Source organism: Leucopleurus acutus, assembly GCF_964270905.1.
Source record: "Leucopleurus acutus genome assembly, chromosome: 3".
In the NCBI taxonomy this organism is placed as follows: Eukaryota; Metazoa; Chordata; class Mammalia; order Artiodactyla; family Delphinidae; genus Leucopleurus; species Leucopleurus acutus.
In genome coordinates, this window is record NC_139145.1 from 134,050,857 (window position 1) to 134,065,731 (window position 14,875).

Here is a 14,875-nt window from a genome sequence, read left to right on the forward strand (position 1 = left end):
TTTTCTGTTTCTACTTCTCCCATCGACTCCGGTTCTTACATATAAATCTGAATAGCAGGTGTTGATGTGGAACAATGGCCTTTGAAGGGCAAACATTTCCTTTTAATCCAAACGTTCCAGACTGGCTGTCTCTGTTTCTTGCAGAATTGCTGAGCCCTTCACTGTACTTGTTACTAGACAGACTGACCTTCGTGTCCCTCCTGCTGGGCCCCACTGAATCAGTGAAGTGAATATTTCAAGCCAAGTTTGCATGTCACTTGTCACATGGATGACACAGGTGACATTGGTCCCTGATCTCTCCTTTGCATTATCCGCAAGGTCTCTATATTACTCTGGTTCACTTTGCTGGTGGAGATCTGCCTGCTAAAGTTATAGGAGAGCAACAAATACAGTGATACAAATTGATTTTATTTATGATAAAATTAAGACATGACAGCAGTGGGCATATACCTGGAGAAAACCATAATTCAGAAAGATACATGCACCTCAATGTTCATTGCAGCATTGCTTACAATAGCCAAGACATGGAAGCAACCTAAATGTCCATCAACAGAGGAATGGAGAAAGAAGATGTGGTACACATATACAGTGGAATATTACTCAGCCATAAAAGGAACAAAATAATGCTTTGCAGCAACATGGATGGACCTAGAGATTGTTGTACTGAGTGAAGTAAGTCAGACACAGAAAGACAAATATCATATGATATCGCTTATATGTGGAATCTTAAAAAAAAAAAGAGTACAAATGAACTTATTTACAAAACAGAAGTAGAGTCATGGATAAAGAAAACAAACTTATGGTTACCAGGGGATAAGGGGCAGGAGGGATAAATCGGGAGATTGGGACTGACGTATACACACTACTATATATAAAACAGATAACTAATAAGAATCTGCTGTATAGTGCAGGGAACTCTACTCAATACTCTGTAATGGCCTATATGGGAAAAGAATCTAAAAAAAAGGAGTGAATATATGTATATGAATAACTGATTCACTTTGCTGTATACCGGAAACTAATACATCATTGTAAATCAACTATACTCTAATAAAAATTAAAAAAAAAGAAGTAACAGCAAATGAAATGAAATACGGTTATCTAAACTGCATGTTTCATAGTCTTAGCTATCCAGCTGAGGTGTTTCTTTGAGAGAAGAGTATAGACGCCAGGTCCTCGAGGGTCTCCACATTTCCCTGGAAGGCCAAAGGCAGTGATGCCTCTGAAAATGCCTTCACATATCAAAGGGCTTCCAGAATCTCCCTGGGGGAAAACAAGAGGAATGATGAAGACCAGCACCAAATATGACCACTAGCAGAATGGAAGAAATTCCATTTAATGTGGAGCCTTTAAGGTGAAGTTAAGACCAACCCTGACTTACTTGACAATTAGTGCTTAAAAAACCCAAATGTTTGGGAATATTCAATAATATGTTCAAATTGGTTTTCTTGATTTGTTTATGAAGCAGTGAAAATTGAAATGAAACTTGTATTATTGTTTGTGTAATCCACTAACATTGAGACAAATTCTCTGCTTTAGAAACTCTCCTGTTTGTCATTTTCTCAAAATGTTTAATAATCGCTCAAGGGATAAAATAGTCAAATGCAGATTGGCCACTGAGGCAAAGAATAAAAGCCATGTTTTCTAGTTCCTCCAGCAGATAATTGTCTTCCCAAAGGAACAAAACCGAAGCAACCTTTTCCTTCCCCTTCTCAAATAGACAGAAATTGCTACCTCGAGTCTCCTTTTTTTTTTAATGAGAAAGAAACATTTAATGAAATAAGTTATACAACAGTATCTCTAAAGAGCGTATTGAGTGTGAAAGACTCAAAATAAAATTCAACTCATCAATACAGTAATCACTGAAGAGAAAATTACATTTTAAAACTTGCGTTATTAATCTGCCAGTCTATCACCCTACATAGTATCAATGAACATTAAAATTAGACCTTGGAGGCCAATTCCTTCAAACTCCCACAAACACCATTCTTTTCTAGCAAACATCGTTCATTTAGTCAATACTTATGGAGCATCTACCATGTGCCATGTAGTCTTCTAGACACTAGGACTAAATCAGTGAACAAAATAGACAAAAAGAAAAAAAAGTAGACAAAAAGTACTGCTCTCGTGGAATTTACGTTACTCTTTGATTTTCCTCCCAAGTCTCCGTAGAGCATCTGATGCTAGATGGATGCTCCCGGAAGTCAGTGATAACACTTTGGTACTGCCTGGTTCCACTAGGAGGGAGGCTTCAGTTAGCTGTAAATCATGCTTTATTCTTGTGCGTGAGCCACCCAATATGCGACCTTGTATTCTCTCAAGGAACTTTAGAATCAGCATATTTAAATGTATTTAAGGTCTAGAGACCAGCTTGGCTGTTTCCGGCTTTAGGGAGGATGGGTGGTGCCAGATGAAGGGCTGTTGAGGCTTGTACACAGAGTTCTGCAAATGCAAGGCTCTGAGGGCTCAGCTCCATCCGAGTGAAGTGAGAAGTGACAAACCAGTGCTCAGAGCTTAAACCTTTGTCAAGGGTTCTTCTACTCCTATCTTTAAGCGGAGCCCAGTCCCAGCCCTTCTCAGGGCATATGGTAGGCAGGCTTGTGTGTACTTTGGAATGGATCATGCTTGGAAGTTGTTTCCAGGGGTTGTGCTCAGCTCTAGGAAGCTATGGGGTTTACCCCGGAGATCTTGAGTCTGTCTTGGGAATGCAGGCATTTCAGACTTACCTGGTTAAATGGCAGAGGAATTTTTGGGGGGTGATCAGATGGGGAAAACGTACTGAAGGCCCTAGAGGAACCCTGACTTCAGCTCTCCTCAGTGTTATATATTTTTCAGTTTAGATCTATATATGTTAATATGAAAAATGAGAAAAAATAGCTTCTTAGTGGTTTTCGATATAAAATCAAGAAGATGTAGTAGTTCAACCCAGGCACTAGCGTGGTTTATGATGAACAACTCACCTGAGCTGAGAACATTAATTAATTTGACTGGAGCTTTATCAAACTTCTTTTTTTTTTTTTTTCTTTTTCTTTTCTTTTCTTTTCTTTTTTTTTGCGGTACGCGGGCCTCTCACTGTTGTGAGAGGCCTCTCCCTTGCAGAGCACAGGCTCCGGACACGCAGGCTCAGCGGCCATGGCTCACGGGCCCAGCCGCTCCGCGGCACATGGGATCTTCCTGGACCGGGGCACAAACCCGTGTCCCCTGCATCGGCAGGCGGACTCTCAACCACTGCGCCACCAGGGAAGCCCTATCAAACTTCTTTTTAAAAGCACTAGGACGCTGTAGAAGCCAGTGTCATGACAAGGCAAAGAGTGACTTCACGTTCTCTACATCTGCATGAGTTAACCCAACAGCTAGAGTTTGGGATCTTATTTTACTTACACTGCAGGAATCTCTTCCACCTTTGAGGCTTCCGGCACAAATCATATTCAGTCCAATCACAGGGTTATAATTATAGTGGCTTTGATCGTTGCAGATTTTTCTGTCTATGACGGTGACATTGACCTCTCTCAAAATATCAGACCGAGGTGAATTATTGTGAAACCTACCCCACCCTGCAACTCGACACATAGTTCCAGGTTTCACATCATCCCCCAATTTAGGGAGAGTAAGGATAGCCACGTTTTTATTAATTGTTGCTTTTTTGTTCAGCTGTTGGAAGACAAGCAAAAAGTTAACAGAATGAGATAATTAAGAATTTCATCCAATAAAAATGAATTAAAAAAATAAAAATTGCACATTTTTATTTAAATTCTAGCTGAACCCTCAGGGACCCCCACCCCCCACCCCCTTACGCAGCTACAGTCTGTAGTTATCGGGGCACTGAGAAAGGTTTCCATGTAGGTGGCCAGACTGTAGGAGCTTCTATACTTTCAATCAAAAGTATAATCAAAGGTTCGTACCTGTAGAAGTTTAAGATCACCCTCATGCGTGTCCTGGTCATAGCATGGATAGGGAAACACTTTCTTAACAAACATGATCTGTTTTTCAGGCTCTTTCTTGGTTATTGAGTGAGCCCCAAGAACGATCTGGGATCTTCTGTTCCTGAAAACAGACACAACACCGTTAATTTGGTTTACTCTTTAAATCAGAAGCTGAGCATATTATGTGCTGATCAGTTTCATTGTCCCATTTGTAAATACGCTTGCTGTGAAAATACTTGTTTGTGGCTCAGAAAAAAATGTGTACTTTAAAGAATAAAAAGTGAATTGTTTATGAATTTATCATTACCATTATCATCATGATCACCTGCAGCTTATTTATAACAAGCTAAACTAGTTTCACTGAAAAACAAATGATAAGAGAATTCCATGGCAGCTAAGCCAAGTCTTGGGATCTTTGCTGGGGTTTTACTGCCATCCCCTCAACCTTCCTTTAGTTGTCATAGAGAATCAGGTTGCAGATGACTGGAAAACAGAGATCTCAGTAGTCTAGAGACAAAAGCAAAAGACACTCGATAGTTGTAGACTAATGCACTGAAGAAATCTTTGTAAGAGAACAGCAGACTTAAATGGGAAAACTTTCAGAGATAGATCGCTTAGTGGAAGACCCTATTTGCATGGCATTGAGTGTGTGTTTGAGGGGATGGTGGTCTGCAGGAGGGTCCCAGCATTCTTTCCTCTTATTACTCCATGCTAAAGGTTCATTTTGGTTAATAAAATCAAGATCCTCTCTGATGCATTAATGATGAAGGCCATTATCACTCACATCTTAGTGTATAAACTACACCAACCATATATTCACATCGCTGTTTTTCCATTACACAGCTGATATTAGTCTCACTTAAGACATTAGAACAGTGCTTTCAGTAGACTATACTTTGATGATGAAATGTTCTATAAATCTGCACTGTCCAATACGGAGCCCCGTGTAGGCTACTGAGGACTCGAAATGTGGCCAGTGAGACCGAGGACCTAAATTTGTAATTTGATTTAACTTTAATTAATGTAAATGTATATAGCCATAGGTAATTACATAGCCAACATGATAGTGGCTATCATAATAGACAGCCCAAGTTTAGAAGCTTGATTTAGGGAGCGGAGAAAAGACCAGCCCTGGAAGAGGTTTGAAGGCAGTGGTTGACGGTGGTTAAGAGATGGCGTGAGAAGTTCATAAGAAAAACAGGAAGGCATTCAAAAGAAGCTTTCTCTGATTGACAGTGGTGCTCAGGCCCCTGAGGGGACACTGAAATTTTCACCCTTCCGCACCATCATGAAGTCAAGATCAGAAGCATCTAGGGAAGCTCTAGGGGAGATCTTCCGGAAGAGCTCTGGTTGCTGCTTCCTCATTGGTCGGATTCTTTGGGGCCGAGCCTGGGCTCAACTCCCTTTTGGGGTAAAGCAATTTGTCAAAGATGTAAGCGATGTAAAGATCCTGTGGCTTTAGTGGTATTTACTGTCTTCATTAATATTCCCCCAAGTTAGAATATCTCCACAAATGTTTTTTAAACCCAAGCACTTACACGTTACAGTGAGCTGCAGTCAATACCCAGTCTCTTGCAATCAAAGCCCCGGCACAGATACTTTTGTCTTGAAGTAGCACCATGTAGGGTCTTGAATGAGGAGTCACTTCATTTCCTCCAATAATTTTTACACAGAGATCTGTTAAAAAGAAAAAGACAAGTCATATCAGTGACCCCTCCAAAGAGTTCTACCTAAAGCCATGTTTCTAAGACTAGACATGCATTTCCCACTTAGAGAGGAGGGGAGATGAGGGCATCCTCCCCATCTTCATGTGGATTTCAGATATCTGAATGTAAATCCCATTCCTGTTGGACTTTCTGAGAAGGTCCTGCTCTTTCATCCACAGAAACCATGCCTTTGGTCGTTCCAGGGATTATCAGGCTGGAAATCTGTCACAACCGCTGACCTCAGGCCTCAGGGCTTGCAAAGGCAGACAACTGTGCATGGGTTTATACCAGTAACACAAGGAGCCGCTGGTGATGACGACAACCTTGAGTGCTCTCCCACACCTCTCCCTTTCTGGCTAAGTATTAATTTGGGGAAGCAGAGTGGCTTTTAGAAGCTTGAAAACCACCCTTTTTGCCCCAAGCCCTTGCAAAACCCCATAGCTTACAAACTGATATTAGTACCTTTTAGCTGTGACCCTACCCTTGAGTTCTTTGGTCATTGTGAGACTTTTGCTTATTGAAATTTGCACTCTTCTCATTCATAAATTGAGAGAATAATATCTTTTGCAACTGAAGCTCCCCTTCAATCTCCAGACTGAACCACATGGTTTAATTTAAGCCCTTTTCCAATGAAGAGAGGAGAGAAGATGCTATAGGGAGAGAATTCTGCCTTAGTAAAATTTCTTTGGTGATAGAACAAGAGTAGAGATTCACTATTAGCGAACAGTGAGACCAAAGCACGAGGCAAACCATACATGTTGGTTGAGAGGATCTTGTGCCCGTGTGATATACTCTCAGCATCACCTTCCTACACCAGACATTCTTGGGTTCTCCCCAAACGTTTCTCCTGACCATTGGCTGGGACTCAGGTTTGCTTCAATAGGGCACAGTGCCTGTTACTCCATTATTAAAGCTAACTCATTGCCAGATTTACAATGAGGGGTAAATGATGAGAGTGGGGGAAGGGGAAGTGGGTTTCCAGAAGGGAGTTGGGAAGGAGAAATCCTAGACTCTAGAAGTAAAAAGGTAAGGAACTTAGAGAAACCAAGAGGACTTCACCTACATCTCAATTTTCCTGGGGTGTATCACAAATAGATGGATTTCAAAGATGCATCTTTGGACCGTCTGGGCTGCAGAAATCATAAACTCAGTATAATAGTTCATTTTGCAGAGTCCTGTGTTTGGTGAGCACAAATACCACCTCAGAAAAAGTCCCCATATCCCACAACCTAGGATTCGGGAATAGGATTTAAAGCAGGTGAGAAGTTTTTAAAACTAGCAATTCTTGGTTCCCACCCAGAATCACAATAAATTAAAATCACTGGGACTGGGATATCAGCATTGTTTCAAACCCTCCAGAGGATTCTAATGTGTAGAAGGATTGAGACCTCCCATCCAGAGCATCAAGTCTTGCTTTGCTGTGTCTGTTCCTTTTAGGGACCCACATTGCTCTCTCTGCCCACAGGAAACAAAGAGTAAGTTGCTTTTGTTGTTTCCTTTGAAGAAAAGATAAGATTGGATTTTTAAAATCTGCTCTGTTTTCACTGTTGTGGAGGATTTGACATGCCTGAACATAGTCGTGCTATGCCCTACTTATAGTACTCTGCCCACCCTTTTGTTTCTAATGCCCTGTAACCTTATTATTTCTAAAACTTTTAGGTACAAGATAAACTAGAGAACTTCCTTGGGAATTTTTGGTAAGATAGGTTGTTGCATCAGCATCTACCCACCACTTCCATCTCCAAAAGCTGCCACGATGTGGGGAAAACCCATGGCTGCTCCACATTTGTCCAGCACAGTTCAGCCTAGCCCCAGAGTGCTTTTCACTGCCTAGAAAGTTTTTAAGGAACATCTAGAGCTACCCCAGGGCTATTACCCTTCTAGTGATAATCCCATGACTTTTGCAGCATTTCAAACTGATGCATGTGCAACTCACACAAAACCAGGCAAGTTGGTTACTACTTAGTACATCAAAGAATAAGCTTAATACAAAATACTATAGCACTTCCAAAGAGTCAATGCGGGGATGCTCCCAATGTCCTAATGTATTCCCAAGGACACACTAACCTAGAGAAATAATGATAAATATTCGAATCATTCCTGATTCTTGGGGTGTGTCTAGGTCAGGTTTAAAAAATATATATTTATTTATTTATTATTGAAGTATAGTCGGTTTTGTCATTAAAGCTATCTATGCATTTTCTGCAGCAAGAAAGGCTGAGGCATCACTATTCCTTCCCTGAAAGGTCCTATTTGTTTTCCTAACTTAAGAACTTTTTGTTTGTTTGTTTACTTGTTTTTACAGTGTCCTTTTTGACAGTTTTCAAGCCCCAAGTTGGCAGCACTGGTGGTTCTATTATCTTTTGTAAAGGAATTGTAAAGAAGAAAGAAGGTTGTTTTTCTTTCTAAAATAAAGATATATGTAGAATCCAAGAAAGAATGTTAAGGCTTGCGAGAAAAAAATCTCCTCTTAGTACACTTAGCTAATACTGCCAAAGAGTCTGCTCCATTTTGCTTAATTGCTATAATGGAAATGACAAGAATCAGTCTTACCTTCAGGAATTAGAAGGAGGAAAATGACCATTGAGAGAGTGGCTGCCAGGAAGGTAGAGGAGTTCCTCATTGTGGCTGGTGTCCCCACGTCAATCAATGTGAAAATCTGTTTTCAGTTCTTGATTGGCTCTTATTTATATATCGAGAGTACAAAGGATGTGGTTTCCTTTCTTTTCTTTCTTTCCAATTTCAAAGTTGAGTATCAGGAAAAAGAAAAAACAAGCCACAAGTGAGAACAGTGAGTAATCACTCATCTGCGGGCATGCTTTCCTTGGCTAGGATTGCCGAGGGGAGAGGGTTGTAATTCTACAGAGTGGGTGGGGACAACGGGCCCTCGTTGCCATCAGAACATAGTATACAAGAAGAGACTCCAAATGTTTCAGCTGAGATTTCGTGGATTCTGGTTTTCATCAGCAGCAACATTATCTTTTCTATCCACAAATGAAAGCTCTTTAAAGACTTAAATCAGAGATTTAAAATTGGTAACCTAAAAGTTGGTCACCAACCAAGTGTCTTTCTAGTCATCTCCTTGGATTTTGTAAGGATTAATCAGCTAAGGGCACGTGGAAATATAGGATGGAGGCTTATTTATTCATAAGCTCCTGCTTGGATTTTCCTTCCCCACTTTGTGGAGGGTAACTTATTGTGTCCCTGTCTGGAGTTTGGCAGGTGGGGACAGAGGCTGGTGCAGTAGGGAGGGTTAGCTCTCTCCAGTCCCCTGATTGGGCTTCCCCTGATCATTTGATGTTACAGCTTTAGACATATGGAAGTATCTCTGAGTTGCTCCTTCCTTCCTCCCTTCCTGTCTCTCCCTCCTATCCTTCCTTTCTTCCTTCCTTCCTTCTTTCTGGATTTAGCTAAGAAAGGAAAATGGGTGTCAGACATGGCTACTTTGTTTCAGTAAGGAAAATATCTCACTCTAAGAAGGATCATCCTCAGTCCCTGAACAAACAGTATTCAGTGTGCTTTCTATTAGAAATGTCTTTAGCTCTTTTTCTGAGCTGAGGATGTGGTCTTTATTATATGACATGTATATGGTCATAGGTTTGATCAGGGTGTTTGGTGTTAACCAGCCATCCCCAGAATTAACACCCTAATGACTTCAGACTCAGAAGTTGCTTTTTCAGAAATCACATGACCTTGGAAGGAAGCCCTACTGAGATACCTGTGTTTCCTTTTCCCAGATATTACTAGGGTATCAAAGATGAATCATTTTCAGTAAAGCAGTGGGATACCCTGCTTCTGTTTTTGGTGAATAATTTTAGTGCAGACTTTAAAAAAAAATCAAATTTTAATTGACTACAGCTACTGAAAATTTCCTAAAGGAAACATTGATAATTCTGTTTCTTTTTATGTGACTATGGTTACCTTTCCTAGACTCATGTTGACTTTTAACAGCTTTCCGAGATATAATTTACATACCATCAAGTTCACTCGTTTGAAGTGTATAATTCAATGGCTTTTAGTGTATTTCTAGAGTTGTGTAACCATCACCATAATCTGATTCTAGTACATTTTTATCATTCCCCGAAGAAGCCTCATAGTCATTAGCAGTCACTCAGCATTACCCTCCTTCCCCCACTCCCCTGCCCTAGACAACCTCTAATCCACTTTCTGTCTCCTTAGACTTGCCTATTTTGGACATTTCATATAAATGGAATCGTAGAATATGTGGTCTTTTGTGACTGATTTCTTTCACTTAGCATAATGCTTTTGAGGTTCATCCATATTATAGCATGTATGAGTGTTTTATTCCTTTTTATTGCCAAATAATATTCCATCATATGGAAATATCACATTTTATTTACCATTTCAGCAGGTGATATACACTTGGGTTGTTTCTACTTTTTACCTATTATGAATAATGCTGCTATGAACATTTATGTACGAATTTTTGGGTGGACATACGTTTTCATTTGGGATGTGGGCATAAACCTAGGAGCAGGATTACTGGGTCATATTGTAGCTACGTTTAACATCTTGAGGAACTTCTAAACTATTTTCCAAAGTGGCTGCATCATTTTACATTCCCATCAACAATGAAGGTTCCAGGTTTCTAAATTATTGCCAGTGCTTGCTATTAGTATTATTTTTTATAATTGCTATTCTAGTGGGTGTGGAGCAGTTTCTTATTGTGGTTTTGATTTGCACTTCTGTAATGACTAATGACTAATGTTGAGTTTCTTTTTATGGGCTTCCTAGCTATTTGTATATCTTATTTGGAGAAATGGCTATTCAAAAATGTTGCTTGTTTTTTGACTGACTTATTTGTCTTTTTATTATTGAGTTGTAAGTGTTCTTTATATGTTCTGGATATGAGCCCCTTATAAAGTAAATGATTTCCACATATTTTCTCCCAGTCTGTGGGTTGTATTTTAGTTCTCTTGATGGTGTCTTTTGGAAGCACAAAAGTTTTAAATTTTGATGAAGTCCAACTTATCCATCTCTTTTATCACTTGTTGCCTTTAGTTTCACATCTGAAAAATCACTGACTAATCCAAGATCACAGAGATTTACTCTTAGATTTTCTTCTAAGAGTGTTACAGTTTTAGTACTTACATTTAGGTCTCCTTTTTAATTAAAATTTTGTCTGGTTCAAGTTAATTTTTGTGTGTGGTTCGAGGTAGGGGTCCAACTTCATTCTCTTGCATGTGGATATTCATTTGTTCCAGAATTATTTCTTAAAAAGACTATTCTTTCCCAAGGAATTGTCTTGATCCCTTTGTCAAAAATCAGTTTGCCATAAACGTTAGAGTTTATTTCTGGACTCTCAGTTTATAACATTATCTGTCTTTATGTCAGTACCGTATTGGCGTATGTCCTTATGCCAGTGCCATACTATCTTAATTACTGAGGCTTTGTAGAAAGTTTTGAAATTGAAAGGTGTGTGTCCACTAACTTTCCCACTAACTTTGTTCATTCTAACAATCTTTTTCAAGATGTTTTGACTGTAAAGTATAAATTCTAAAAATTGTGTATTAAGGCTGTTTAGTTACGTTCTTGGGAAAAATTTTAATTTATTCCAGCTGTGAGTGAGCCATTGCACTATTGTAAGCCAGTAGTTCTCAAAGTGTGGTTGGTGAACCCCTAGGGGTTCCTGAAACCTTTTCAGGGGTCTGCAAGATTAAAATTATTTTCATAATAATACTAAGGTGTTGGTTTTTCATCTGTGTTGACATTTTCACTGATGTCACAAAGGGAAGGACAGATAAAACTGCTGGTGCCTTAGCACAAGTCAGTGCAGTAGCACCAAACAGTACTAGTAGTCACTGTATTCTTCATTGTCAGACACTCTCAGAAGAGAAAACCAGTTTCAACTAAGAATGTCTTTGACAGCTAATGGGAACATACTGTATAGCTTCGGGAAGGCTACCTAATGCACTGTGGTAACCTAAATGGGAGGGAACTCCAAAAGGGAAGGGATATCTGCATGTGTATGGCTGATTCATTTTGTTGTGCAGTGGAGGCTAACACAACATTGTAAAGCAACCATACTGCAATAAAAATTTAAAAAAAAAAGAATGTCTTTGATGAGACAGTAGAAACAGGAAAATTAAAAAAAAATGTAACATATCTTTACCCTGTAGTAAATGTCTCTTTAATATTCTCTGTGATGTGGGAACTGTGCAAAATATGCACGAAACACGTTGGTTACACATGAAAGTACAATGGTTGCTTTGGGGAAAGGCACTGGTGCAATTGGTTGAGTTGTGAACTTACCTATCTCTTTCATGGAATACTATTTTTATTTGAAAGAATGCTAACAGACAAAATATGATTATTCAGACTTGGGTATTTGACAGACATTTTCTCAAACATGAATGAAGTGAGCCTGTTGCTTTAGAGAAAACAACTGACAATGTGTTGCATGATAAAATTAGAGCTTTCAAGTGAAAATTAGAATTTTGGGAACACTTGTGTCTGCTATCACGAGCTTGACATCTTCCAAACACTTAAGGACTTTCCCAATGAGATGGTAGTGACATTAACAAATGTATTTTAAAACATACTGTGCAATGAATGTGTCAACAGTTGGAAAATCTACATAACCCAATGAATTGATATTTTTCAAGAAAGCAATGCATGCTGTTACATGCACTTGTATTTGAATTTGCTGTCCTCTTTCCATGGTCATAGAGGAGTGAATCAGCTATTGGGGAAAAGGCCTGGAATCATACTGATTGATACATTACATAAATATTTATTGAATGCCTCTCAGGTGCCAGACACAGTGTAAATGCTGGGGATAAGAAGCAAAGGTGAATAAAACACATTTAATCTTTGCCATTATGGAGCATAGAGTCTACTAAGGAAGACATGTGAAATGATTTTAAATTGTTGTAAGTAACATAAAGGAAAAAAATTGGGTGCCGAAATGGAGAATACTAAAGGACGGTCTCTCTCAGAGAAGATGAGCAGCTGGCGTTAAAGCCCAGAACTGCCGGAGGAAAGGGCGCCAACCTGAGAAAACCTAGTTTATGGGGAGTGAGTGTGTGTGCAGGTGTGAATGTGAGTGCCTGTGGGGATGGGGGCGTATGTGAGAGTGTATGTGTGAGGGCAGGTGGGTGCTCACAAAGTGCATGTGTGTGTGTGTGTGTGTATGTGTGGAACTGAGAGAAGAATATTGGCACAGCCAGAGTGGAGTGAGTGAGGCAGAGACTCCAGCTCGAGCAGGGCCTTGTACACCATGGGAAGTTCAGATCTGTTCTCAATGTCTGTGAAAAGGCCTCTGTTAGAGGACATTCTATTAACACACTTTTGGAACAGGGTGATGTTCTTGTCCTCCCCGCTCATGACAGATTGAGGAAATCAAGGCCCAGAGAGCTTGAATGGTTTCTTCAGAGTCCTGGGGTGTGTCAGAGGCAGAGTGAGATCAGGAGCTCTGTCCCAGGTTCACTGCTCCTCTTACTCTGCCAGTCAGGGCTGCAGACGAATCGCTTCTGTAGCTGGGTTTCTGCTTAGAGAAGGTACAGTTCTTTCTGTACAAGTTGTCTCAGTGTTCTCAGTGGGGGAGATTGCTCAGGGCTGAGTGCCTTGTAGGTAACAAGCATTCAATATTTGGAATTGTCTCATTGGATACACAGAAATGTCTATTTCTACATATTTTAAAGAAGAGATAATTTAGACTTGGAGAGGGAAGGAGCAGGAAAACTGACATTTCAGAAAGTATTTTCTTGTAAGTCAGGCTTCTGAACTGCTCCAGGCTTCAGCATCCTTCTCTACATAGTGAGGGAGAGAGTTGGACTAAGTGCTCTTTGGAGCCCTTCTAGGCTTAACAGTCAGTGAATATACAAGGCCAGGGTGTGGGTTTCTGCAACCACTGTTTTGATCACTTGGGGTTCTTTCAGCATGGGCTTTATGCACGCCGGGTTTCAGTGAGTGGAGGTTGCTGGGTGTGCCTTCCAGGCACTGTACTTTGAACAACATGGGTTTAAATTTCGAGCGTCCACTTATCCATAGATTTTTTTCCCACTAAATAAGCACTACAGTGCTACTTGATCCTAGGTTGGTTCAATCCGCAGATTCGGAACCATGGATATGGAGGGCCAACTATAAAGTTATACATGGATTTTTCGGCTGTCCAGAGGGTCAGTGCCCCTAACCCCTGCTGTTGTTCAAGGGTCAACTATATAAATAAAGGTCGGGGGAGGGGGAGGGAGCATGAATTGGATGTGTGTGCAATGCGATTTTAAGCAGGGAAATTTAGGAAGGTGTGTTGAGAAGGTGACACTTTAGCAAAGATTTGGAGGATGGTAGGGTGCTAGTCATGAAGATATTGGGGGGAACTTTCCAGGAACAGGGGAAAAGCCCTAAGTGGGTTCCTGGTGAGTATGAGGAAGGGCAGGAGGGCCAGCATGGCTCGAGAGAGGAGATTGAGGTGAGCACAGAAGGAAATGAAGTCAGGGGAATGCTGCAGACAAAACTGTGAGGGCCTCATGGGACCTTGACCCCAACAGAAACAGGAGCCATTGCTGGGCTTTGAGCAGGGGACAGACATGAGCTGAAGTGTCTGAACAGGATCACTTTGGCTGCCGTTCAGGGAGCAGACTGAATGCGGGCAAGGGAGGAAGCGGGGAGGTTAGGAGGTGATTGCAGTGATTTAGGACGGAGAGGATGGTGGGCTGGACCCAGCAGGTAGCAGCAGAGGTCATAAGATATAGTCTGATTCTGGATATATTTTGAAGGTAGGGCAGGTAATATTCCCTTGCAGAATGGATGTGCAGTGAAAGAAAAAGAGAAGAGTCCAAAAGACTCCAGAAGTTTTGGTCTGAGCAACGGGGAGGTTGGAGGATGGAGCTGCCATGAAATAATGGGGAAGTCTAGAGTTGACGCAGGTTTGGAAGGGAAGATAGGAGGTCTGCTCCAGACAGGTTGTGTTTCAGATGTCTGCTAGACACCCAAGTGGAGCTTTAGAGTAAGACAGCTGGCTCTAGCAGCCTGAAGCTAGGGAGATGTCTGCGCTAAAGACAGATTAGGAATTATCAGCGTGTAAATGGCGCACCATCTCCAGAGTCATAGAACCTAATTGCCGTGGGAGAGGGAGTGAGGACGGAGCAGAAAAGTCCCGGGATTTAGCTGCGGGTCACCCCAGCATGAAGAGGTAGAAGAGAAGAGGAGGTCCAGCAACGGGGCCTGAGGAGGAGGGACCTGTGAAGTAGGAGGAGGGCCAGGAGAAGGCGGCGTGCTGGAAAC

The 14,875-nt window shown here is 40.9% G+C and overlaps 1 protein-coding gene across 2 annotated transcripts; it reads right to left on the bottom strand.

Moving 5' to 3' along the window:
- Positions 1-1,101: 1,101 nt before the first annotated feature.
- Positions 1,102-8,252, bottom strand: LOC309959418 (granzyme A-like; the record flags this gene model as incomplete). Of its 2 annotated transcripts, none has more annotated exons than XM_082835671.1 (5): positions 1,102-1,263; positions 3,382-3,651; positions 3,903-4,038; positions 5,462-5,600; positions 8,183-8,252. In XM_082835671.1, 5 exons carry the CDS (start codon positions 8,250-8,252, stop codon positions 1,102-1,104), a joined length of 777 nt encoding a protein of 258 aa, XP_082691797.1. The 2 variants fall into 2 exon arrangements, with proteins under 2 accessions (XP_082691797.1, XP_082691796.1); XM_082835670.1 differs by having other exon boundaries at positions 3,903-4,044.
- Between the last annotated feature and the right edge of the window lie 6,623 nt (positions 8,253-14,875).